Source organism: Hibiscus syriacus, unplaced genomic scaffold (genome assembly GCF_006381635.1).
Source record: "Hibiscus syriacus cultivar Baekdansim isolate YM2019G1 unplaced genomic scaffold, ASM638163v2 tig00111769_pilon, whole genome shotgun sequence".
Lineage (NCBI taxonomy): Eukaryota > Viridiplantae > Streptophyta > Magnoliopsida > Malvales > Malvaceae > Hibiscus > Hibiscus syriacus.
Window position 1 is genome coordinate 3858767 of NW_024063172.1, and position 18723 is coordinate 3877489.

Here is an 18723-nt window from a genome sequence, read left to right on the forward strand (position 1 = left end):
ACCTTTTGCTCGACCAGTAATAGATAAAAAGCACAAGTCCTATCTGGCACATAAATTGTTGATTTAAGATGCCCTAGAAAGAAGAGATCATTTGCTAGATGAATAGTAAGAAAATTTAATATTATTTTAAATAAAGTTTCTAGTTAGAATTGCATGAATGAGAGAAATATCTTTATTTTTATTCAGAAGTTCAGTTTTGATCGATTTAAGATGTTATCGGGCTTAGAGATGATTAAAATACTTTAACCTAAAGAGTTTCAACTCGATTTTATAAGGTAATGTTTTTGTTCCAAATTTAAAGTAAGAACGAATTTTGTGAAAGGTATACTTGTGATTAATCACATAGAGTCAAGTTAATTGTAAAAGAAAATTTAACCTAATTTCACATTTTAATTACTATAATACCCCTTCATTTATTTAATGATAATTACTATAATGTGTCCCTATACATTTTTAAACTGTCTCTTTATTTTATCAGATAAAATAAAAAATATTTATATCACGTGATAATATGAAAAATTCTACAGCGCACGTCGCATACCGCAACATACCACTAAAGCCACGTATCGAAACATACCACTAGCTAAATTATTCTTATTAAGTAAATATTAAAGAGGATAAAATATTTTTTTATCTAAATTATCATTTTTATTTAATTTTAGTATTTAAACTTTAAATTTTTTTAAAAATTAATTAAGGGTTAAAACCGTTTTTCAACAATCATTACTTAAAAAAAAGACCCTTTTCGGCAAATTTACAAGAAAACACACGCAATGCTTTTCATGGTTTGCCCTTACAGATCTTCGGTTAAAGCTGTCCATTTGAGGCATTTTCATCCTATATATATATATATATATATGAACTTTGCTTCATTTCTTATTACCCAAGCTCCTTTCTTTTACTTTCAACACAAAAAACAATGGCTAAATCAACTGTCTCTCTCCCAGTTTTCTGTCTCCTCCTCCTTTCATTTGACTCTGGTATGCATCTTTTCTCTGTCTTTCGTTTCTGGGTTGTATAAATGGTAAAATTTTGGTTAGGTCCCTTCATAATTTGTAAAACCATACGTCAACAGAATGGTAAAATTGCATTTCCACTACTTATCAAATTTCATTCCCATTTATGCAGGGATCTTATTGAAGCTGGCCAAAGGGCAGGTTTAATAATCAATCTTTAGCTGTGAATGTTACTATAATTTTCCATTAAAAAAAACCCTTTTTTTCTCTTTCAAATCCTCATGTTTTTTTTTAATAATTAAACAGGGAAAAACATGGTGTGTTGCAAAGCCTTCGACAGATGATGCAGCACTGGCTTCCAACATAAACTCGGCCTGTAATGACCTTGGATCCTTGGGATGGAACTGCAGCCAGATACAGCCGAACGGAGCTTGCTTCGAGCCCGACACTCTCATCAACCATGCATCCTTTGCCATGAATTCTTACTACCAAGCCTTTGGTCGTCAGGAACATAATTGTTACTTCCTGAGCTCTGGTCTCGTCACCATCTCCGATCCAAGTGAGACCTTAATCCTATAAAAAAAACATGTTTTTTTTTGTTTATCTTGGTTCTGCTGTTCATAATTGTTTGTTCTCGCAGGCTATGGAAACTGTCAGTATGTGTGAGAAGTATGGAAGATTAAGTGTTGTTTGGAGGTTTCTGGGTGTTGTCTGTAATAAATTTTATTTACATTCTAGGAGATTGGATTCTATAGCATGTTTTCATGGATGAAACGATTGTTATATTTGATCTATATGATATTTAAATGATATTATAAAAGTATCATTTTTATTATTATTTGTATGTTTGTAAATTTATTCTTCTTACAGCCGTAGAATAATAATCTTTAAATAAATTTGAATCAAATCTTAAATTGTTGATTTAGTTTATCATAGGTCTTATTCATATATTATAACGATTTGAGAGTTTGTATCCGTAGGACATGAGATTGTAAAGAACTCTGATAAGCAAATATATTAAGAGGTTCTAAAAAATTAAGAACCGCCTCTAAGGATAACTTACGGAGGTATAACAATCTCAAATTTTTTAATATTCCAAATTTATTCTCAAATTATAACATTCTTTCTAAACCAATATCTGAATATTCAATTATCCAAAAAAAAAATCTGAATATTCTAATAACATATTGCAAAATAATCCATATAAAATTAGAGATAGAATTAAAATATTTAAAATTATAATCAATAGTTTAAAATGATATGATAATTTAGAAACTTGAAGTGCAATTAATTGTGATTTACAACTTTATTGTATAAAACCCAAAGCTATAAACGAGGTGGAATCTGCAATTTCGCATCTTTTCTCACCAAACACATGGTGAATTGATTCATATCTCTTTAGTGTTGGGGTTTGGAATATGGCAGAGACAATGTTTGACTAATGTCTGATACAGACCTTTGACCGTGTCTCAATGCTGTTCAGATCCTTTGATTTAATGTTTTTGAGTTTAATAAGATAATTAACCCAAAATTAATTATGGGATTAAAACGTATTTTCAATAATCATTACTTAAAAGAGACGTATTTATGGCAAATTTACAAGTCATTTACAGAAAATACCCAATCTTGTTTAATGTTTTGCCCTTACATCTTCACTGTTAATCGCCCATTCAAGACATTTTCAGACGTTGAAACTAGGGTAAATTATGTGTTTAGTACCTAAACTTTTAATTTTTTAAAACCATACTTAACATTTAGTTTTTGTTTCGTTTTAGTATCTCGTCGTTAAAAACTTAACCGGTAATTTGCACGTGACACCTTTTTTATGGGTAGATTGCATCATTCACCACTCAACTATCTTCTCACTCCTATTTTGGTCATTAAATTTTAATTTTTATAATTTAATTACTTAATTTTCAAATTGCTCCTAATCCAATCACTCTAACTTTCAAATTTATTTATTTTTATTTTTAATTGTATATTAATAAAATAAAATAGAGTGATTAAAATAGGATCTATTTGAAAGTTGAGTAGTTAAATTGATTTTTTTTTAAACTTTAGTACCAAAATAGGAGTGAAAAGATAGTTGAATAAAGAATGATGTACTTTATCCGTTAAGTTTTTAATAACGAGTATTAAAATGAAACAAAGACTAAACATTAAGTATGATTTTGAAAATTTTAAAATAAAATGTGCCAAAACGGACTAAAACTGATAGTTCAAACACTAAAAACGTAATTTATTCTTAAAACTATTACCAACTCCACTACAAGATGGTTGCTAGTGCAATGAATGTTGTAATTAGGCCTGTAAACGAATCGAACGCACATGAACGGAGGTATGTTTATGTTCGTTCATTTAATAAATAAACGAACATAAACGAACAAATTTTTTTGTTGTTCATGTTCGTTCATTAAGGAATATAGCTTGTTCATGTTCGTTCATTTAATAAATAAACGAACATAAACAAACACGAACATAAATGAACACGAACATAAACGTTAGAGACTATTAAGCCAAATAAAGCAGATAAAGTGTATTTTCTACTTATTAATGGGTTCTTCCTGGAAAACCCATTACTTCCACAATAATTTTACATATTAACTATTAAGCCAAATAAAACAGAGAAAGAGATGAAAACACACCTGTAAAATTTTAGATTGCACTATAATATAACTTGTTTTGAAGCTTTCACCGATCGTCTCCACTCTCCAGTGAACACTAAGGTTTGGGAAAAAAAGGAAAAAATGAATATAGGTGCGAGGTGCCTCACGGGTTAACATATTGAATTTAATCTCCAAATAAAATTGGGTTAATTATGGAGTTGGTCATCAGAATATCAGATTAATTAATATTTTTAAAATACTTACAAATTGGTCACCAAAATTGATTTAAGAAGATTGGGTTAAACATAAATGAACGAACATAAACGAATATAACCGAACGAACATAAACAAACATAACCGAACGTTCACGAACATAAATGAACGAACGAAACCTATGTTCGTGTTCGTTCATTTAATTAAACGAACACAAAATCTTGTTCATGTTCGTTCATTTAATAAATAAACGCACATAAACGAACTTTCTGCCGCACGGTTCATGAACGGTTCGTTGAACGTTCAGTTCATTTACAGGTCTAGTTGTAATAGCTCGCTGTAAGAAAAATATCGAGGAAGCAGCAATTTATGGTCTGGAATTAGCAGTTTCTTCAACCCAAAGAGCAATGGCTAAATCAGTTGTCTCTCTCCCTCTTTTCTCATTGTATCATTTCACTCCGGTACGCGCCTTTTCCACTGTCTTTCGTTTTTGGGTTTGATATGAAAGCGTAAATGGTAAAATTGCAGTAGGTCCAAGAACAGAGCCATGTTGTAGGTGGGAGGGAGGGGCCATTGTCCCCTACTTTAATTGTTTAATTACATTTTAAGTCATCGATAGTTTTGAAAGTAAGTACTGATTCCTCCCATTTTTTCTGATTTAATTACTTTTTAAACCGTTTAGTTTTTAAAAAAATGATTAATTCTTAACTCCCTTAATTTTTATGGTTGAATTCCCTGTTAGGACATAGCCATGTTGTAGGTGAGAGAGACATCGCTCTCAACTTTAATGGTTTAACTATATTTTAAGTCACTGATAATTTTAAAATTATTGCAATTAAGTCTTGGTCTCTCTCAAAATTTTCTGATTTAATTACTTTTAGGATTTTTTTTTTCAGTTTTAAAATTAATGAAATTAAGCATTAATCCTCATTTTTCTAGTTTGACCTTTCAATTCTAGTTAAGCCCAAACTCTTATGGTTTAGTTTCTTGAAGTTTGTATTTGTTTTAAAATTGAGAAACTTAACTCCTTTAATTCAATTCTGGCTCCTTTGATTAGGTCCCTTCGGAGTATGTCAGATTATACCTTAATATAATGGTAAAAATATCATTCACTCCCAGAAATTGAAAACTACGAACTACTCATCAGAATTTTATTCCCATTATGCAGGGATCTTACTTAAGCTAGCCAATGGGCAGGTAAAAGAAAAATCAGTGTTTTAGCTGTGATATTACCGTAATTAAAAAACCTTTTTCTTCTCCTTTCAAATTCTGAAACAGGGCAAAACATGATGTGTTGCAAAGCCATCCACCGATGATGCGGCATTGGTATCTTGGATTGAACTGCACCAGTGTTACTTCACCAACTCTTCTCTCATCACAATATCCGATCCAAGTAAACAGCCTAATCCTGTTTTAAAACATGTTTTTTTGTTTTGCTGTTGATGTTTCATGGCTGACGTTGCTCATAATGTTGTTTCTGTTTCTTACAGGCTTTTGAAACTCAGTATGCACGAGGGGTTCTGATGTGGAAGACGATGGCATTGTTTGAAGGTTTTCTGGGTTTAGTGTGGAATAATTGTAGCCCAGAATCTTTATGTTTATAGTTATTTTCATGTCATGATTTATTTACGGATAGGAGATTAAATTCTGTGTTAGGCGATTTGAGGATTTGGGCTTATTTTATATATGATGAATGTGATTCCATGGATCCTCTTTCCTTCGTCATCTTTACATTTTCCTTCCTTTTCTCGATTCCCAAACACCATATTTATGGCATGATTCAAAATTCTAACAAAATGTACTGTTGCACCAATGAGAAGTTTTAAAAATACCATTGCTATTGACTATTGTTATATTAGTAAATGAATATGATTATTATTTATTAATGATTTGTCGCATTCTTCATTGATAATTCCATCCAGAAGATGATGAAACAAAAACATAAAATGCAACTAAACATGATTAATACAAGTCCTCAGTCCTCTTAAAACTAGTTTTTTGCTTAAAAAAAACTACATATACATCCTCAAGTACAAAGAAAAAAACATTCCCACTGATCCCATCTAGTCCTTGATGTTATAGCCCTTTAACCAGTAACTGAAGAATATTCCTTGGGCTGTAGAGAAGTTAGATGAAACTACAGTAGTCAAATACATGCATATGTAGTAAAAGATGTAGGAAGAAAGAGATTCATGGTTCATTCATGCTTTAGGAACATGGAAGGAACCATGTCTTGAAGAAGGCCGTAGTCAGACTCAGAAACCTGATGCTGGTAGTAGTGCTGCTGAGAAGGGTTTTCTGCAAACATCGAAGCTGCTGCACCGGCTGGGTCACTCATGTGATGAGGCGCCATCTGCATGAACAATTCGTGCGGGAAGCTCGTCGTCCCCGCCAGCTGCGGCGGACGAAACATCGAAAGCTGGAGCAGCGCCGCCGCATTCCTCTCGGCGATGTTGGAAGCGGGTGGTTATGTTGGCCTTCGTACATCGTGATCACCGTCGACGGATCCTGGTACGACCTCTCGACCCTTTTCTTGACCGTGCACTTCTGTGTGGTGCACCGATAGTAGCTTCTGCAGAAATGAAAAAGGCTCTCCGAATCATTCACAATATACGATTAACAAGCTTGTTCTTGTTTGTTTCCCGATAAAAAAAAGTTTAGTCGTACACAGGGTATTCAACTATATACAAAACCCATCAAGCTAGTCAAAGAAAGGGGCGAGAAAGATAATGCAAAAAGCCAAGCACAGACCAAAGACATGTAATCAGGTTTCAGACATGGAACCAAACCTTGGGTACGGACTGTTCTTCACAGCTTTCTGTCCATATTTTCTCCACCGATACCCATCTTCTAGATGATCAACTTCACTTTTCGTCACGAAAGCAAACCGTGGTTCTTTTTGCTTCCTCTCTTCTTTCTTTTTAGCTGCTTTGCTCCTATTACAAACACAATAATCAATTAAAACACTCAAAAGGTTTCAATAAATCGAAGAAATGGGGATGAAGTTTAGCCGATTGCCCTTTCTTAGAGCTTCCTTTGCTGCCGCCATCGTCCGACTCTTTCGGCTGCTTGTTCTTATTATTCTCTGAATCTTCTTCACAATTACAGGCGGCCTCGCTTGAGTAAGAAGAAATGGAGGAATTAGGAGCAATGGCTAAAACTTCACCACTATTAACATCAACACGCTCCTTTTTCGTCGGCGAAAACACTTTCGAGGACGACGGCGACATCCCGAAGGCGTTCTCGAGTGAACCATACTCGTCCGTCGAACCGTGTAAACAATCCGTGAAACTCATGTACGAGGAAGGGTATTGATCAGCCGGTGAAACCCTGAACATGTCGGTTGCTTCGACATGGTAATAAAAGTCTCTGAATTCAGGATCCGACATGGAGAGAGAGATCAAACAAAAGGGTTCAAGTTCTTGTAGTTTCAGGGTTTCATGGTATCCCTTATCATGTTGTTTGCGAGGTATATATAAATGATGATGAAGACATGGAAAGAGCTTTGAATGGGACATTGGGTTTCGGTTGCCACTTTATAAAGAAGGGTTGACAAAAACATCAAGTGGCTTCTACCATGGAAACTTTTACAATCCAATTTCATTAATATTTTTTTTCATTTTGTCTCTATATAAATTTCTAATATGATTTAGTCATGGTACAGTGATGTACGGATAGAATTTGACACTATATAGAGAATTTATTATAAAGGGATGTGTATGGGATTGAGTGATTCTTTGATCATCTTAATTTTATTTGAAAATTAAAGTTTTTATTCTGTTATTTGTTTTGGGGTTTGGTGTTGTTTCATTTGCTTTGAATCCATCTAGATTTTTAGATAAAATTATATCTCTAATTGAACTTAAATAAAAAAATATTTTTTATTGGGATGATTTTTAAAAAATATATAAAAAGTGGGGTAATTTTTTTTTATTTTTGAGTTTCTTTTAAAAAGAATAGTTCTGGTTGATACGATAGAAGCAATATAAAATCGGACAAAATTATGAATCTCTTAAAAAAAATCTCCCTAAATCTATTTGAAAGAGCATGCTCGTAAAAAAAATACATCCATAACACAAAACACAAACATAAACAAACATGTGTATCAAACAACCAACACGACAAAGGATCAATAACCTGGACGTCCCTGAACAATCCAAATCTAGCAACTAATAACACCATTACACTAAAGAACCGAATCCACTAACCCATTAGGAAATGGCTCAGACACTACCCAAAGAAAACCATTGAAGTCAACAACAAGCATTTTACCATACTTAACAACAAGCCATCAGACAACATTTGAAAAGAAACAAGCAACCCACAACCAGCAACCGAGCAACGCTCGACACGAACGAGAGCAGGAACATTAATGATACGACACCCTCCCAAACACCATCACTCGAGCACTGCCTTGATAGACCTACATCAGCAACCGAGCAACGCTCACCACGAACGAGAGCAGGAACATTAATGATACGACACCCTCCCAAACACCATCACTCAAGCACTGCCTTGATAGACCTACATCAGCAACCAGACAAACCAAAAACGCTGGATCGAGCCAATAGGACGCCCCTGCTCAGGATCCTGAAGCATCAACTGTGAAGATTATAGAGACCTCCACGACAAAGACGTCACTCTTAAACCAGAGCGATTGAAGAAGAAGTAGCGCTGACCAACAGACTCATAGACCACACAAGGATACAAGAGCAAAACACCCACATGAAGTGAAACACCCCCACATAGCAACCGTGGAACCCATAAGTACACAAACAAATGTTAGAAAGTTAACATCGAGCCCAACCTCTGCCGCCTTTAAGATAAAAACCAACAAGGAACTAGAATACTTAAAAATAAACATCACGTTACAAAATAGTATTAATATAGGACAAGTATCATGAATACTTTCAATTTTTTTTTAAAATCATATGTAAAGTTTAATTTTTATTTTATTTTAGTACCTCGTTTAAAATTTAACGTTAAGTTTTAAAAAAAATTAAAAATTTAGGTACTAAAATCGACCAAAACTAATAGTTTAGATACTAATCAATTTAAGTTTTTAACGGTGGAGTACTAAAATGAAACAAAAATAAACATTAGGTATGCTTTTGAAAAAATTGAAAGTTTAGGTACTAAAACGGAATAAAATTGATAATTTAAGTACTAAATGTATATTTTACCTTTTAAAAATAATAATCCTATAAAATTAATTCAAAAATTTATTAAATACAAATATTTTAATTATTCCTATATATATGATAAAGAAAATAACAATAGTTATTAAAAACCCTACAATAATTATAGAACTAGTGGCAGATATGTCTGTTCAAAAAATCAAATGTTTGAATATTTTCAAACAAAAAATTAATTATAATAAAAAATTTAACATCAGCATCAAGTATAATATTTTTAAACATTTATTTTTAATTATAAGATTGTCTTCCATCCCTCGAGAAGAGTCGAAGAATTTCTTTATAAAGATGATTTACATAATTATATTAAAAGTTATAAATGATTCATATAAACGTATTAAGAATCAACAAATATTCAAAATAAAATATGCATAAAAAATAAAAGATTTTATGTTTAACAAGAAAACAAATCATTACCTATAGCATATGAATAATAAATGCGGAGGTGATACACTTAAGCTCTGCGGCATAAATTTTTGAGTTTTGTCTGATTATATTTATATTTTTGGCTACATGTATTATTATGATATTTATGTAAAATTGTTTAGAAAAAAATAAGGTGAGGGATAAACGCGCTACAAGGGAGCGTGTGGGAGATGAAGAAGCAAATTGGAGCGGCCGAGAGATGAGACCAAACAAAAAAAGGCAGTCAAACATTCAAACTTGAGGAAATATTAATGATGATCGGAATAATAGGCGTACACGCGCCGTTGTTGGTACCGGCATTTGACCGTCGCCGACAACTCCGCTTGGCACGTGGGAGAGGATCCTTTCGCTGCTTCTGCTGATTCCTGACTTGCATCACCTATTCCTTTTCCCTTTTTGCCCCCTCTTCGAACACATTTTCTAGGGGGGAAAATGTAAAAAGATATATGAGATCCTTGTACTTTACAAAGAAAAATTAATGTGACCCTTATATTATTTTTCTCTTAATGTAATCCTCTAACTAAAAAAATAAACTCAATGTGATCATTTGACCAACTTTTTTATCGCTGACTGTTACGATACTGACGTAACATTTCACAGTGTTAACGTGATAGTTCACAGTGGTTGATAACATTGTAGATAACATAGAAGAAGGGTTAAATTGGTAACTAAAAAATAGTATATTGAGTTTGTTTTCTAAGTTTGAGGACCACATTGAGATAATATAATACGAGGGTCATATTAATTTTTTTCCAAAAGTACATGGACTTTTGATGCTTTTGTCCGAAAATATTATCACCTCTTCGGTAATTCTTTGGAATAATTTTGATTTGTCCCTATATAATACTGAAATTTGAATTTAATTTGGATCCTCCAATCAAATTTAAATGTAATTTAATCACTGAGATATGTAATAAAATATGTTGGGAACATTATAGCATGATTGGGCATGACATGTCGTAATGTGTGGTTATTTGTCTTCTAATTTACTAATGAGTTGTTTTGGTTTTAATTGAACTGAAATTGAGTCTGATTTTTATAAGGATCAATTATAGAGACAATAATCCAACTTTGGTCTACAAGGATTAGGTATGTTTTCAACAACATTGGCCCCGAAAACCAATATATTCAGCATTTAACTACCTAACCCAAACCAATCACCTCCTTTTGTCTTTGTTTTCAAGACCTTTCTGGAAAATATACCAATAAAATGTAGTTCGTCATAGACTTGATCGAAACCCTAGAATGATCAATACCCTCAACAATAGTTATTAAAACTGATCATTGAGATTATCGAGAGTCGAGACTTCAACAGACTGTCAACAAATCATACAAGACTTCTGCAAGAATAGTTGGAAGATCCATCAACAAGATATACATATGTGCGAGGAAGGAAACAAAAATCCAAGACATGAAGCACCACTTGGCAAACCTCTCGACCTCGATAATATTTCAACTTGCAAAGCATTTTCACATCACTCATTAAAACTCTAAGCCAGCTACCACCATCTTTAGTTCTCATGATAGCATAATACAACATTGCAAAGTAAATACAGTCTCAAAATATATATAAGAAAGCCCATTAAATTGGGGTTTATGCATCCATGAATATGAAAGCATACCCCACAAATGAGGCAGAGGTTCGCACTTGATGTTCAAACTAATCATCGTCGTCAAGAACACTCCGACGCCTCTGGATCTGTAGAACCAGACAAACAATGGAACCAAATCAATATCGTTGTAACACTGGACTGTGTATATTAAACAGTCGGCAATGTGCAACATAACTTACCGTGACTTTAGTTTGCTTAGTTGTTTGAGTGTTTATCTGTTCCAGTATTGATATAAGCCTCTCCTCAGAAACCTTCACATGGATTCAAACGTAAGTGTTTCAGTTCTTCATCAAAGCTTATTTAGAAATGCAGTATTGAATAATTGCAAAACCTTAATATTAGGCATACAACAATAACTAGTTGAGCCACAAAAATTTTCAGCATACCTTCTCAACTATCTGACCAGTCTGAGCAGCTCTGAGTAGAACATCCTCCACACCCCTAGCCTTCTCAGGTTTCACCAAGGCAATTCGAGCAACTGGACATGATATATATAAGGAAAGGACATAAATATGAAAAGAATAATATGTAGGTAAAAAGACAGTGCAAATCCTTAACCCATCATTTATGCCTGTCATCCAGTTGTACACTTTTTGCCTCCATGATGTTGCATCTTCTTCTCGGTTTTAATTCATAATGACATTACAAATATAGCACCGAAGTTTTTATGTATTTTTTAATGTGTGAGAGTTTTCCATAAACTGAAAGCTGCATCACACTATGATTCATGCTTTCCATTTTATAACTCAGTTAAGCCTTATACCCAAACCATCCATATTAGGCCCCTAAATGGCTAAACCCTTATCCAATTCGGATTTCAGCGCCTTTATATTCACAAGTTTCAAACTACATAATTCAAATCTAAGCTTAGTCTTCCAATTATGTGTCCCCCCACAAATTTTTTAACTCCGTAGTTAAATTAGGTCTTCCTAATATAAACAAATACTTATATAAACACACTTCTCCATGCTTATCGAAGCACAAGTTCACTATTCCAAACCATGATGACAAACACATACATTTTCAGACCATGCAAGTAAATTAAATTCAAAGATTTATGGTAACAGTCCATTGATATATCATGAATATAGAACGCAAAATAAAAACTAAATAGTCAGATAAAACAATTTAGAGTCAGTCCATTGAAATATCCTGAATACAGAAAGCAAGATTAAAATTGAATAGTCAAATAAAACAACTTAAAATGGTGAATTGAATGCACATTCTAACAATTAAAAGTAGGTTTCCTGAACCAACTAAAATGGTGAATTGAGGTACAAGCTTACGTCTTTCACGAGCTTCACTGGACAAAATCTGACTGAGCATCATTTGCCTCTGTTCATCTGCCTCCCTAAATTAATAGCTTTCATTCGTCAAATTGATTAACTAATTTGATCCCAAAATAAATATTAAAACATGAATGATTAAAAAAAACACGCATATACAAAAGTAAACTGACCTCTTGGCCTCTTCCTGAGCTTTCTGCTGGTCAGGGTTCTGCTGACTCCCCTGTTTATCAATAAATTACAATTAGCAACATTATATTAAAAGCTTAAACAAGCCAATTCAGAATTCTTCAACAAGAAGAATTGGAAGAAATTAAAATTAAAAGACGTAGATTACTCTCCCTTGTCGAGCCATCAGCTCTTGCATCCTCCTTTGTCTAATTGCTTCTAGTTCAGGATCAGCCTGCAAAATTATAAAAAAATTATAATCCATTGGATTCCAAAGGCATCAATGTAAAAGGACTTTACAATCCCATGGAATCTAAATTTGTCCCTCTTCTTTATTATTAAACTAAAAATCATCGACTACTATAACCAAAAACAGTCAGAAAATGCTGAAAACTTCAATAATCATATTAAAACAAAGAAAATAAAACGGGAATCATAGGAATGAAACCCTAAAGAGATGTTTGGTTGCCGAGAAATTTAGTACGTATCCAAAGAAAAGTTGAAAAGAATACCATTGGTTGAAGACCTATTAGATCTCCCTCCACCTACACCACCGCCAAAGAGAGCAGGTTAAAAGGCTTCTTCACCGGAGAGAGATTCCTCCAGCCTTTTTAACTTCAGCAGTACGCGATTTATGTCCTATTCCCCCCCCCCCTTCAAATGAATTCCTTCTTCCATTTAAATTATCAACCAAAAAGGAAGTTTCCTGGGCTTGGGCTTGAATGGGCTCAACTTGAACCTTACGAGTTCATTTCTAAGACAAATAATGATCCAATTAAGGGTGAGGTTGATTCAGTTTGAGCTTTTAAGATTATTTTAATTTAGTTTAATATAATTCTCAATTTTTGTATTAATTTTAAATTTGATATATTTCCAAATCTTCGTACGATAAATTTGACGAGAACCTATTCTGACCATCATCCGATCCTAACCAACACAAACATAGACTACTCCTTGGAGGAAGCGAAAGGAAGTTTTAGACTCCAAGCTTTCTAACTTACCCATCATTATTTTTCGACAGTCTAGTGTAGGAAAAAGGATTCTCTTGTGGATGCGGAGGCTGAAACGAGTAAAGAGTCAAACCGACGATTTGCGGGGAGGAGAGATTCGACCTTATAAGGCCGGTAACTATTGAAAAAATCTTGTCCATGAAAGGACTGAAAGCTCTCGGACCAGACAGTATATAACCGGTTTTTTTATAAAAAAAATAAATTATTAAAGAAAACTCAAATTTATGGATGAACATAAAAAAATTCAAGGTAAACATTATAAATAAAATAAATAATTAATTAAAAAAAATTTAGGTGAATACATGTCTACCTTCATCAATATGTAACTTGATCACTGATACACTATTTGTTATGTCAACTCAACTCTTATGTCTGAATCCGTTGATATAAAGATGATGAAAGTCTACATAGTGCCCATCTCAAAAGTTAACGCAACAAACAAAATTACTTTGTTTCGCCTTAATACCCTCTTTAATACATCTTACAATATCCTATCAAAGACTTTGGTTCATCGAATGAGACTCGTACTACAAAGATTGGTAGGTCCTTCTCAGAATAGCTTCTTGGTTGACAGAAACGCAACAGATAACATTTTAGTAGTGCAAGAAGTTATACATATGCTAACAAACCTACAAGGAAGAAAGTGATCGACTATAATGAAAATCGACATTAAAAAATCTTATGATAAGACGAGTAAGGGAGTGCCTAAAAATGTTTGGGGAAACATCAAACATTATAAGCAATCACATCATAATGTTTTATTTAGTTTTGCATGCTAAACAAGTTGAATACAAATCAGATTAGATTTATAAATAATATGACTCGAGAAGTAACTGTTGTTGTTTGAGATGATTAGAAGAGAAATCGAAGAATAGATAAGAGAAATAGAGAGAAATTTAGAGAGAATTCAGAGAAGAAAATACTTGTCATTCATAACATAGAAAGCAGAGTGATTCTACAGCAGTATTATTTAGTTACAGGGCTACAAACGTCATTATAAAATAGGCCAGCTGTCTGTACTAATAACAACCTATAACATATTATATCTTCTCTCCTTGCAGGTTTGTTGGGCCACCTAACTGGACTGCTTCACTTCTCCCGTCTGAAGACTTGGGCTGGTCCAATATGCCTGAACCAATATCAGATAACTCCTTTCCCTCAGGTAAACGCCTCATATCCCTCTCTCTTCCTTCAATCCCTAAATTCCCTTCTTCAATTCCCTCTCGAGCCTCAATCCCTAACCCTAACTCTCAGTTTTCCCCAATTGTTTCCCCAATTTCTTCTTCTCTTCCCCGCTCATCTCCTCGCACATCTCCTCCGACTGTAACAATACCCGCCGCTGGAAAGGATCCTTGTCCCCAAGGATCAAAATCAGGGAATTGGCCTCGAAGAACAGTAAAATCTTCCCATGTATCGCTGGTTTCATCGAGGTTCTTCCAACGCACAAGCAACTGAGTTACAGGTTTGTTCTGTCTGTTTATGATTCTTCGACCCATAATCCTGTATGGCTCGATTCTAATCTGTCCATCATCATCCATGGCAAGAGGGTCTCTTGAAGAGACACTTGAATCCCCGATGTGCTTCTTCAGAAGGCTCACGTGAAAAACAGGATGTAATCTAGAAGAATTTGGTAAGTCTAACTTATACGCGACTTCACCAATCTTTTCAATAACTGTATAGGGGCCGTAGTACTTTGCTGCTAACTTCAAATTCTTGCGCAGGGCCAACGAAGTCTGACGGTAGGGTTGCAATTTCAGGTAAACAGTATCTCCAACTGCAAATACTCTTTCTTTCGTTCTTGTCTGTGTTTTGTTTCATTCTGTTACTTGCATGCTCCAATTGTAGCTTCACTAACTGTCTAATATCCTCCCTACTCCTCATTAAGGCACTAACAGACTGCACAATAGTCTCTGTCTGCCAAACCATAGTAGGAGGCTTGTAGCCATACAATGCCTCAAATGGTGTAAGTTTAAGGGATGTGTGATAGGTAGTATTATACCACCACTCTGCATGTGGCAGCCATTTAGCCCACTGCTTTGGCTGAAAGAAACATAAGCCCCTCAAATATTGTTCCACACACTGATTCACCCTTTCTGTCTGACCATCAGTCTCTGGGTGGTATGCAGTACTAAATAGAGTTTTAGTACCTAGTTGCTTCATCAGTTCTCTCCAAAAGAGACTGGTGAATGTCTTGTCTCTGTCAGAAATGGCCATTTTAGGCTGGCCATGAAGTTTATAAACAGTATTCAAATATAATTTGGCTACATCCGCAGCTGTATAAGGATGTGATAGGGCTAGAAAATGGCTGTACTTAGTAAATTTGTCAACTACCACCAAAATGCAATTTTTCTTTTGAGATGTAGGTAAGCCTTCTATGAAGTCCATAGTAATAATCTCCCAAGCCTGTTGGGGAATATGTAATGGTTGTAGGAGTCCTGGTTTAGGAACATGTTCAACTTTAGTCTGTTGACAAACTTGACATCCTCTAACATAATTTGCCACCATAGCCTTCAACTTAGGCCAATAAAAATTTGCCCTAATCCTTTGATAAGTAGCTTGTATTCCAGAATGTCCCCCATAAGGTGAATCATGTAAGAGTTGAAGAATTTGTAATCTTAGAGGTCCAATACCCCCAATATAAACCCTGCCCTTGAATCTAAGGATACCCTTAGAATATGTCCACCTAGGGTCAGCATTAGGATTGACTGGTAATATAGATAACCACTCAGTTGCCATTTTATCCCCTTTATAGCTGTCTTCCACTTCCAGTACCCAACTAGGAATTATTAAAGTAGTACCCATAGCCATATACTGACCTTGATCTTCCCACTGTCTAGAAAGAGCATCAGCAACCACATTGGACTTTCCCTTCCTATACTGAATAGAATAGTCCAGCCCCAATAATTTAGTCAGTCCTTTCTTCTGAATGGAAGTAGTTAACTTCTGCTCCAACAAATATTTGAGAGGTTCATGGTCAGTCTTTATGATAAAAGGACTGCTTTCTAAATAATGTCTCCATTTAGATACTGCCATTAGAATAGCAAGGTATTCTCTCTCATATATAGATAGGGCAGCATGTCTAGGGCTAAGAGCCTTACTAAGGTACGTAATAGGTCTACCCTCCTGAGATAATACAGCCCCAATTCCTCCTGAACTAGCATCTGTTTCTAAGTAAAAACTCTTCCCAAAATCTGGTAGTGCTAACACAGGGGCAATACACATAGCATGCTTCAGATTGTCAAAAGCTGTTAGGGCCTCAGTACTCCACTTAAAACTGTCCTTCTTAAGCATCTGAGTCAAAGGTTTGCTGATGGTACCATAATTCTTTATAAACCTTCTGTAATATCCTGTCAATCCCAAAAAACCTCTCAAAGATTTTAAAGATTTTGACATAGGCCAATTCTTCATAGCTGCCACTTTAGTAGGATCTGTAGAAACCCCAGAAGCTGAAATAATATGCCCCAAGTACTCAACTTGAGTCTGCCCAAATAAGCATTTAGACATCTTGGCAAATAATTGATTAGTTCTTAAAACTTCCAGAACTAATTGTAAATGAATGATGTGATCAGCCATAGAAGTACTATAGACTAGGATATCATCAAAAAATACTAAGACAAATTTTCTCAAGAATGAACTAAATAATTCATTCATTAAGGCTTGAAATGTGGCAGGGGCATTAGTAAGCCCAAAGGGCATTACCTTGAACTCATAATGGCCCTGATGAGTTCTGAAAGTTGTCTTGTAGATATCCTCAGGCTTAATTCTGATCTGCCAATAACCAGACCTTAAGTCAATCTTAGAAAAATAGACTGCTCCATGTAATTCATCCAGTAGATCCTCTACAACAGGAATAGGAAATTTATCCTTCACTGTCATACTGTTTAGTTTCCTGTAATCCACACAAAACCTCCAAGTGCCATCTTTCTTCTTTATTAAAAGACATGGAGAAGCAAAAGGACTTTTGCTTGGTTGAATAACAGAGGAGGAAAGCATATTAGCAATCTGCTTCTCTATCTCAGCTTTTTGATTATAGGGAAATCTGTAGGGTCTTAAATTGATAGGGGTAGCTTCAGGTTTAAGAGGAATAGCATGGTCATGGTTCCTTGTAGGAGGCAGTCCTTTAGGTTCAACAAAAATAGAGTGATACTGATCCAAAAGAGGCTGAATAGCTGTAGGAGTAATCTTGGAATCTTCACACATATTGAAAAACACTACATGTCCCAAAATAGGATAATCAGAAGCTGTCATCTTCAATAAGGTAGCTCCTGAAATTTGCTGCAAAAAATTTGACTGCTGTTGACCTTGTATAGTAATTTGCTTCCCCTTATGCACAAAGCTCATTGTCATGTTATTAAAGTCCATCAAGATTGGACTAAACAATTTCATCCAATCCACCCCTAACACCATATCACTGCCCCCCAACTGAAGTAGTCTGAAATCATGTATAAAAGAGTGCCCTTGCATCTTCCACTCCACTTCATTACACCTTGCTGAGCTATAGAGTTGCTGCCCATTAGCTACTGTAATAGCCAGAGGATGAAGAGTGTTTATCTGTATACCAGCCTCAGCCCATTGAGGGGTTAAAAAACTGTGGGTACTCCCGCTGTCAATTAGTATATTCAGTGGTCTCCCTTGAATTGTTCATTGAATCCTCAGTGTATTATGACCAATGCATCCAGTAATGGCATTCATAGATATTTCTAGGCTCTCTTCCTCTTGTAAATTTTGCTGTTCTGGATCATTAGCTAAAATTTCTGAAGGTAGGACATTTTCATCCTCAATCATCATATTCAACTGTTTTGCTTTGCACTGATGGCCTGGAACAAACTTTTCACCACACTTAAAACATAAACTGTTCTGTCTCCTGTAGTCTATCAGGTTCTGTTTTTGTGTTGGAGTGGTTGTATTCTTCTGTGGTAATGTTATCTGGCTAGGCTTAGAACCAGATAGAGGAACTGAATAAGCTGGATTTCTAACAAAAGGTTTGAACCTCTTGCTCTCAAATTCCACAGATAGCTCATATAATTTAGCTTGCATGCTTGCCTCAGACAATGTTTTAGGGTCTAAAGCTTTAACTCTGTGTTTAATGTCATCCCTTAGTCCACTAATGAACAAAGAGACAAAAAATTCCTCACCTAAAGTAGGATTCTGCAAGAGCATGTGAGGCTGTAGTTCTTCAAATCTGTCATGATACTCCTCTACAGACCCTTTTTGCACTAGTTTTATAAACTCCTCCACTATATCAACAAA

The 18723-nt window shown here is 34.7% G+C and overlaps 2 protein-coding genes and 1 pseudogene across 4 annotated transcripts; 1 reads left to right on the plus strand and 2 right to left on the minus strand.

The window, feature by feature from the left end:
- Positions 1-889: 889 nt before the first annotated feature.
- LOC120169602 (major pollen allergen Ole e 10-like) lies at positions 890-1791 on the plus strand. 2 transcript variants are annotated; one of them, XM_039177717.1, is made up of 4 exons: positions 890-980; positions 1129-1157; positions 1260-1515; positions 1597-1791. In XM_039177717.1, exons 1-4 carry the CDS (start codon positions 920-922, stop codon positions 1620-1622), a joined length of 372 nt encoding a protein of 123 aa, XP_039033648.1. In that variant the 5' UTR covers positions 890-919; the 3' UTR covers positions 1623-1791. The 2 variants fall into 2 exon arrangements, with proteins under 2 accessions (XP_039033648.1, XP_039033649.1); XM_039177718.1 differs by having other exon boundaries at positions 1263-1515.
- Positions 1792-5741: 3950 nt separating this feature from the next.
- On the minus strand, positions 5742-7113 carry LOC120169498 (annotated as a pseudogene).
- Positions 7114-10808: 3695 nt separating this feature from the next.
- LOC120169662 (DNA-binding protein DDB_G0278111-like) lies at positions 10809-13124 on the minus strand. Of its 2 annotated transcripts, none has more exons than XM_039177771.1 (7): positions 12976-13124; positions 12636-12698; positions 12469-12521; positions 12296-12360; positions 11396-11487; positions 11189-11260; positions 10809-11095 (listed from the first exon to the last, which is right to left on the minus strand). In XM_039177771.1, the coding sequence occupies exons 1-7, from the start codon at positions 12976-12978 to the stop codon at positions 11057-11059; spliced, it is 387 nt and encodes a 128-aa protein (XP_039033702.1). In that variant the 5' UTR covers positions 12979-13124; the 3' UTR covers positions 10809-11056. The 2 variants fall into 2 exon arrangements, with proteins under 2 accessions (XP_039033702.1, XP_039033701.1); XM_039177770.1 differs by having other exon boundaries at positions 12469-12518; positions 12633-12698; positions 12976-13122.
- Positions 13125-18723: the final 5599 nt, after the last annotated feature.